The sequence below is a fragment of the Mandrillus leucophaeus genome, unplaced genomic scaffold, assembly GCF_000951045.1.
Source record: "Mandrillus leucophaeus isolate KB7577 unplaced genomic scaffold, Mleu.le_1.0 Scaffold531, whole genome shotgun sequence".
In the NCBI taxonomy this organism is placed as follows: Eukaryota; Metazoa; Chordata; class Mammalia; order Primates; family Cercopithecidae; genus Mandrillus; species Mandrillus leucophaeus.
This window is the reverse complement of record NW_012105709.1, coordinates 998,906-1,007,187: the sequence shown is the minus strand read 5'-3', so window position 1 is coordinate 1,007,187 and position 8,282 is coordinate 998,906. Positions and strand designations below refer to the sequence as shown.

Genomic DNA, 8,282 nt, shown 5'->3' with positions numbered 1-8,282 from the left:
ATAGGACAGGGGTGGGTATAGATCTGATGGCCAAGAAAGGGGTCTGAATCTGTCCGGGTTCTCCAGAGAAACAAAACCAATAAGATAGATGTATATAGATGTATGAAAGGGGATTTATTAGTGCAATTGGTTCACATGATAATGGACACTGAGAAGTCCCACAACAGGTTGTTGACAACCTAGAGACCCTGGGATGTTGGTAGCCTGGCTCAGTCTAAGGCCAGAGGCCTGAGAGCTCGAGGCAGTGGGGAGTACTGGTGTGAGTTCTGAAGTACAAAGGGTGGGGATCCTGGAGTTGTTGTACAAGGACAAGAGAGGAAGAGTGTGTATCCCAGCTCCAGCAGATGGATTGACATAGTCTCCTTTTCTCTATTTTTGTCCTCTCTGGCTCTCTGTCAGATTGGCTGTGGCCGCCAATGCTGAGGGAAGATCTTCCCTACCTAGTCCACTCAGACTCACAAGCCAGTCTCTGAAAACACCCTCAGAGACTGTATTAGGCCATTCTTGACTGCTATAAAGAAATACCTGAGTCTGAGTAATTGATAAGAAAACAGGTTTAATTGGCTCACAGTTCTGCAGGCTGTACAGGAAGCATGGCAGCATCTGCTCCTGGGAAGGCCTCAGGAAGTCTCCAATCATGGCAGAAAGCAAAGGGGGAGCAGGCACATCGCATGGCAAGAATGGGAGCAAGAGTGGAGGAGGAATGCCCCACACTTTTAAACCAGACCTCGTGAGAAGTTACTCACCATCACAAAGACAGTACCAAGCCATAGGGATCCACCCCCATGACCCAAACGCCTCCCAGCCCCACCTCCAGCATTGGGGATTATATTCCAACATGAGATTTGGCAGGGACAAATATCCAGACTATATCATTTTGCCCCTGGCCCCTCCCAAATCTCATGTCCTTCTCACATTTCAAAATGCCTTCCCAACAGTCCCCCAAAGTCTTAATTCATTTCAACATTAACTCAAAAGTTCAAAATCTCATCTGAAAAAAGGCAAATCCTTTCCAGCTATGATCTGTAAAATAACAAGCAAGTTACTTATTTCCAAGATACAGTGGGGATCTACATTGGGTAAACATTCCCATTCCCAAAGGGAGAAATCAGCCGAAAGAAAGTGGCTACAGGCCCCATGCAAGTTCAAAACCCAGGAGGGCAGTCATTAAATCATAAAGCTCCAAAATAATCGCCTCTGACTGCATGTCCCATGTCCCGGGCACTCTAGTGTAAGTGGGCATCTCTACCCCTGTGGATTTGCAAAGTGCAGCCCCCAGGCTGCTCTCATAGGCTGGCGTTGAATGTCTGTGGCCTTTCCAGGCACATGATGCAAGCCGCCAGTGGATCTACCATTCTGGGGTCTGGAGGACAGTGGCTTCCTTCTCACAGTTCCACTAGGCAGTGCCCCAGAGGAGACCCTGTGTGGAATCCCCAACCCCTCATTTCCCTTCCACACTGCCCTAGTAGAGGTTCTCTGTGGGGGCTATGCCCTTGCAGCAGGCTTCTGCCTGGACACCCAGGCTTTTCCATGTATCCCCTGAAATCTAGGTGAAGTCTCCGAAGCTTCCATCACTTTTGCGTTCTGTGCATCTGCAGGCTTAACATCATGTGGAAGCTGTCGAGGCTTTCAGCTTGCACCCTCTGAAGCAGAAGCCTGAGCTGTATCTGGGGCCTTTTGAGGCAAGGCTAGAGCCAAAGTGGCTGGGATGCAGGGAACAGTGTCCTGAGCTTACACGAGGCAACAGGGCCCTTGACCTGGCCCTCGAAAGAGTGGCTGAAAGAGTGATGTTGCCTCTGTGTATCAAATGCAGGCATGGCAGTCCTCACATCTGCCCAAGGTTATGGTCAGGGATAGATTAAGAACTGAACTCAAAGTGGACACATTCCTGCTTTAGTCATAAATTGTCTACTAGTTTTGTAAAGCTTGCTGTATCTTATTTTTCTTTTGACTTTTGGAAAGTCAAACATACAGAAGTAATATAAGTCCCTTGTGTCCAACTAGCAGCTCCTCAGTTAACAATTCACGGCCCATCTCATTTCACCTGCTCTGATTTTTTAGTTTTTCATTTTGTAATGCTTGTATTCAACACAGCAACATTTATTAAGTACTACCATGTGCCAGAGTTTGTATTCAATGAGTACGTAAAAATGGATAAGCTTCTTGTGATCCAATAGCAAAGGCACATGTATCCAAAGATTATATAATGTATATATAATGTGAGCAATAACTGGCATAAGCCAAAGGTTATGGGAACACAGGAAAGAGAGTGATTCGTGCTTCCCTGAGCAGTGGAGAAAAGGGAATTGGAGAACTCACAGAGTGAGATTGCATAAAGCACAGATGGGAGGAGAGATAAAGGTAGAAGAAAGAGTAGGCCAGGCATGGTGGCTCAAACCTGTAATCCCAGTACTCTGGGAGGACGAGGACAGATTGCTTGAGTGCAGGAGTTCAAGACCAGCCTGGGCAACATAGCAAAACCCCATTTCTACTAAAAATACAAATATTAGCTGGGCCTGGTGGTGCATGCCTATAGTTTCAGCTACTTCGAGGCTGAGGGGGGAGAATCACCTGAGCCTAGGAGGTTGAAGCTGCAGTGGGCTGAGATTGCACCACTGTACTCCAGCCTGGGCAACAGGAGTGGAACCCTGTTCCCACCCCAGGGCTCCCCCAACCACCCCGCAAAAAAAAGGTAGAGGAAAGAGCATTAGCGCAAAAGTCTTTTTGGGGCAAATGATTGGAATGGAGAATACTTGGAAGCAGTGATAGAGATATAGCTACAACCATGAGTTGGGCCACTTTCTCCAGGAAATTTAAATTTTCTTTTGTTGGTTTTCTTATTTTAATTTTTTAAGGGATAGGGTCTTGCTACATGCCCAGGTTTGTCTTGAACTCCTGGACTCAAGGCTATCCTCCCAACTCAGCCTCCCAAGCAGGTGGGATCACAGGTGTATGCCACCATGCCCAGCTTAAATTTTATTTTGTAGGGAATGGGGAACAATACATCCTTTTGAGAAAGAATGGGGCTGGGCACAGTGGCTCATACCTGTAATCACAGCACTTTGGAATGCAAAGGTGGGCAAATCACTTGAGATCAGGAGTTCAAGACCAGCCTAGGTAACATAGTGAGACCCCCCATCTCTAATTAAAAATAAAAAAAGATTTTTAAAACCCCAAGAACTGGAATGATGGGACCAGTATTTTTAAGGATAGTGCTAGTAACAGTGAGGAGCATAGATCTGATGGAGAGAGCCTGGGACAGGGAAATCAGTTAGGAGACTGGCTGACCAGAGCAGCTGAGCATTCGATCATAGAAGACAGGGTGAAATGCTACGCAGAGTTGCATAAACGTGGAATTGCAGAAGTAGGCTGAAGAGCTTGATCACTTAAGGCTTTATGGAGAAGATAACTTTTGACCTTGATCTTGAAAATGAAAATATAGATAGGAAATGAAGGGAAGGAATTGCAGTATTAGTGAACAGCATGTTCAAAAGTACCGGGCTACAAAAATGCGAGGAATGTTGAGGAACTCACAAGGAGGGAAAGGAAGCCAGCTGGCTGGCTAACAAGCATACCATGAAAGTAGTGCCAGCAAAAGATGACACTTTAATGATTCCAAGACAGGCAGTTGAGGCAGGACTTGGTGACTAATAGGAAATGCTGGATGAGGGAGAGAAATGAATTGCTAATCTGAGGTTTCTAGACAAAAAATATTTTTAAAGGTAGAACATTAAATAAGACAAAGTGCAAAGGCAGGTTAACAAGGAAAGCTTTGTATAGTTGTGGACATGCTTAGTATGTACCTGTGGAACATCTGGAGGAAGCGTCCTGTGGGCTTTCAGAAATTCAAGTGTAGAAAGTAAATTTGGAGTTGTCAGCAGGAGATGATGAGAGGCTGAAACTAATGAAAAAGTGCCTATTTGTTGTTCTGCTTTTATAATACAAACCAGGTGTACCGAAATCCCTTTGTGAAACATTTCCCTCTGCTTGATAAAGGTTAGAGTGTGACACTCAAGAATAGTGATGTTTTCTGTCTTAGTTGCTGTGGAACCTGAATACTATAACCAGCATCTTTTATATAAGGGTTGTCTCTGCTTTCCTCAATAATATTTATAACAGTATTTTTTTACGACAGCAATCTATAAACAGTAATTCAGTTGGGGGATATCTAGGGTAGCTTTTCATTGTAAACATGGCCACACCTTCCTCAGCTCACTGCATGCAGAATGTGCTCCTAGTCCACAGACTCATAGTTTCTGTTTCTTACTCCAGGTTTCATCGTCCATAACGAAGTGCGAGACTGTTTGGAAACAGAGACTGATCATCTTTAGGGGAAGCCCTGCTTCCTGAAAACCTGATATTGCACTGGGATTTGAATGTGTGTGTTTCCGTTTAACTTGTGGTGAAGGAAGTGTGTGACTCAGCTTGGTTGGGAAATGCTCCTCACCTGTGCGGTCCAGATGGCTCCAACAAGCAAAGGGAAGGATGAAGTGACTCTTGCTGCCCAGAATGCACAGCGATGGTAAGAGACACCATGGATATTCTTCATCAGAAGCTTTAATCAAAGAAGATGAGCAGATGACAATCGCTGGCTCCCTGTTACCAGAAAGCCAAATTTTATGATGCGGGTGAAAGAAAAATATAGATAAAATTGCTGGGCACTGAAAAGGGGTGGGAGTTGAAAATCAGAAAGAAAAATATTTCATTATGTTAATGAAGAAAAGAGAAAACTGAAGTATAAATGTATTTTTGAAGTAGTTATTGGGTAGCTGAGAACTTAGTAAGGGATTTAGGAATCTAACCTCCCGATATGGATTCCTCAAAGACTTGATCTGAGAATATTCTTGTTTCACCATTATGTTGGTACAGTATAGTACCACAATTTTATGTTGTGCCAGTGAATCCAGTTGCCAGAAATAAGTCTGAATGTTTTCATGCATCTTTTTCTTAAATGCGAGAGCTTCTACTGACTTTTAACAAGCATGCTTACCCAAATTTTGTTGCATGCTTTTAAGTAGCATTAGCTATACACACTTGACATTTTTAAATTTTCCTTTCCTAGTGTACCAACCTTCACAGGCAAAGAGGACTGAGAATAAAGTCAGATGTAATGTGACCCTAGAAAACTGTAGCAAGCTTCAGAAATAAATCTTTTGATCTTTCCCTATCTTGATTAGATCCAAAGTCAAAGCAACCATACTTCACCTAAAGAAGACAGTATTGACAATCATGACACCTGTTATGAAAACTTGACTCCAAAGTTAAAATTTAAGCAAGATACAAACGTGCTGCCTGCAGTTAGTCCTGCATGGGAATAAGGACTAGTTATTTTTTAGTGCTGCATTTTTTAAAAGTTGGATTGCTGCTATTAAAAAAAAAAAGAAAGAAAAAAAAAAGGACACAGATAAAAAAAAAAAAAAACCCAAAGGCTTAACAGAACATGGAAAGTTTCTACTACGTTGTGTGTGAGGAAATCCTCATCTTGTATTTTAAGAATCTGCAGATTGCATCCATAAATACAATACAGTATTTACTGTCAATGCAAAAGAATCAGTGAGATTAAAGTAGTGGAAGCTTTCCCTATGAGCCTACAGTCTGTATTGTTTACATTAAGAAACGCTCTATTGTTGTGTTCCTATTTTCCATGGAGTCACAGGCACAGTATGACTTCTGCTCCCGAATACATATAACCATATGTAAATACCACCTTGCATTTAATTGTTCTTCACGATTGTTTTGTGCCCCTTTAATTAAAAACACATGAAATGAATAACAAAACAAGACCCAAGTAGAGTTTATTTTATTCTCAGAGTTTGGACTACAATTTTCTGAGATGTTTCTGGTTCAGGACTGTAATTTTCTATTTCAACCCAAAAGTAAGCATTTAACCTGGTGAATAAATGTAGATCCTGCCATTCATTGGTATTTTGAAGAACCACTTGAAATTGGATCATTTTATTTAAAAATAAAAAATGATAATGCCAGTTGGCCTATTATTAAAAGCCCGGACAGTGTTAGCACTAGGAAAAGTAACCAGCATTACTGCACCTCTTGTTAGGCTCTGTGCATTAACAAAATACACATAGAGTCTGTTGTCATTTCACTAATAGGATAAGACAAATTTTTTGCTTTGAAAAAATTTTTCTGTGTGCCCAGGTATCTGTCTCTGACTGAGGTTTTGTCTGTTTTATAGTGTTTCAATCCAGCCATAAAAATTAACTTGTGATTTTTTTTTCCCAGAGTCATGCTTTTCCTTAATTATATTTTTATTTTATTATTTTAGTGTCTTGGGAAAAATACCAAGAGATATAACGTTTCTTTTAATTGTCTATGCTTAATCATCTTTAAACACTTTAAATTTCTAACCACAAGACCTCTCTATAATGGTAAATATAAGACATCACCATCTTATCACTCAAAGTACATGTTATTGAAAGTTTTTATTTGGTTGATAAAAGGAACAATTTCTTCCCACTTTTGATGCCTATGACGCAATTTTTTATTGCCTACAATGAGATACACTCAGTACAAAAAATGAAAATCTGGTATTTCAAAAATTTTTTTTGTATAATAGGTCAGATTTATTAACTACTCATACTTTTTCTTCATACTAATCGATACCGTTAGAAAATTTTTTTTAACTTAGATAAAAGTTTAAAAGTTAAAAAAAAAATTAGCCACTGCTAGTCTACTATTTAGGAAATTGGAATCAGCAATTATTTTATTAGAATGACGGCTTGAGTAAAAAGCTGTGGAAAGAATTAAAGGATTATAAGCTAAGTTGTATTTTGCGGAATATGGTTCTATTTTAGTAGAGCAGAGACGAACCATATCCCTACTGGCCGCCCAGCCAGAAGTCTCCTACCTGGGGGCCCTAAAGGGATCTAGAGGTCTGGCCCACCCTCCACGCATAGGCACCTCTGCCCACCACCAGCGTTTCAGCAATCCAACCAGTAAGCATATGCCGTATAGGAAAAATAAAAGTGTGTGTGAATTGGATTTCTTTTGTTGTAACACAATTCCAGGTTTTTGGCTATTTAAAGTTTGACATTAGGCTGACAGTGAGGAAGTAAGTGGGTTTTCCTGAGTTCCCAAGATATGATTAAGGAAGAAAACAAACCCATCTCCAGGAAGATCCCAGTCCGGAAAGAACTAGACAGATGTAAAAACCAAAGTGACCAATTTAGTTTTCTTTAAATGAAGAACAAAACATTAATATTAAGGTATTAAGAAGATGCTCAGCAGGCTTGATCGGCATCTTCATGGTCATTACCAATCGGTCTGACAAAATAGTTCTCTGGTAGTCAGCATTCATTCAAGGCAGCTTGCCTGATAATTTCCTGTGTATGTGAAGCGTCTCACACTTTTACGTGTTAGCTATAATTCCTTAAATGACTTAACTGAAATCTGTAATAGAGAACCATTTTGGCATCTGAACAGCTATTTTACATGGAGGAAAAAGCACACACATCTGTCTCTCTGCTTTACCCAGAAAAACTGACTTTCTGGTTTCATCTTCATATTGTTTAGTAGCATAATAAGAGTAGTCCTTTATCTTTCTCTAATGTTAGTAAATATATTCTGTTAGTAGGAAGTTCTGAAATTGAAGGGAAAATATATTTAAGGAAATAAAGGAATTGAATACACCCTTCAAAAATCGCCAAATACTGAAAATAAGAGATGAGTCCTTAAAACCCGAGTCAAAAAAGGTCCAGTTTTACAGCCTGCAATTAATTCAGGGCTGCATTGGCATTAAAAAAAATTAAATAAATATAAATGCATATTATATATTTAGTAGCTTACACTTAAAAGAGGAAAAGATTGCGTTAACACTGCATGTGCTGGTATGTACCACATTAACACCTAACAGCCATTTTATTTATACTTCATAGAACCAGGCAGATACCACTCTGAAAAATCATACTGTATTCACAATGGAAAAGGATAGTCTTGTCTACCACAGAGTAGTATGTCTACACTTAGTAATGAAAACTTCCTTCCTTTCCTGCTCAAACATTTCTTCAGTCTGTTATTATTTTTAAGTGCCCCTTGCTGCAAATTTCAAACGGAGCAAGAAATCTTCCTCAGAGTAGGTGGTTTAGAATTAAATTAGTACAATATATATGAATTTATGTCATTTACCCCTGAGTATGGTAGAACTGTTAAAGCATTCTTAAATTCCAATTATATGAAGCCTGTCATTACTAGGAAAAGTATATTCTTTGGGATAAGAATTAATTTCTTCACACCATTAGAGTATGTTGTGAGTAGTAAGGAACTAC

The 8,282-nt window shown here is 40.2% G+C and overlaps 1 protein-coding gene across 2 annotated transcripts in view; it reads left to right on the top strand.

Annotated features, from left to right (window-relative positions):
* PHACTR2 (phosphatase and actin regulator 2) overlaps positions 1 to 6,662 on the top strand; it is a 244,839-nt gene extending 238,177 nt beyond the window's left edge. For both annotated transcript variants that reach the window (XM_011997161.1, XM_011997160.1), the window contains one exon: positions 4,273 to 6,662. In XM_011997161.1, coding sequence (XP_011852551.1) covers positions 4,273 to 4,288 — 16 coding nt within the window. In that variant the 3' untranslated portion in view covers positions 4,289 to 6,662. The remainder of the gene's footprint in view (positions 1 to 4,272) is intronic.
* Positions 6,663 to 8,282: the final 1,620 nt, after the last annotated feature.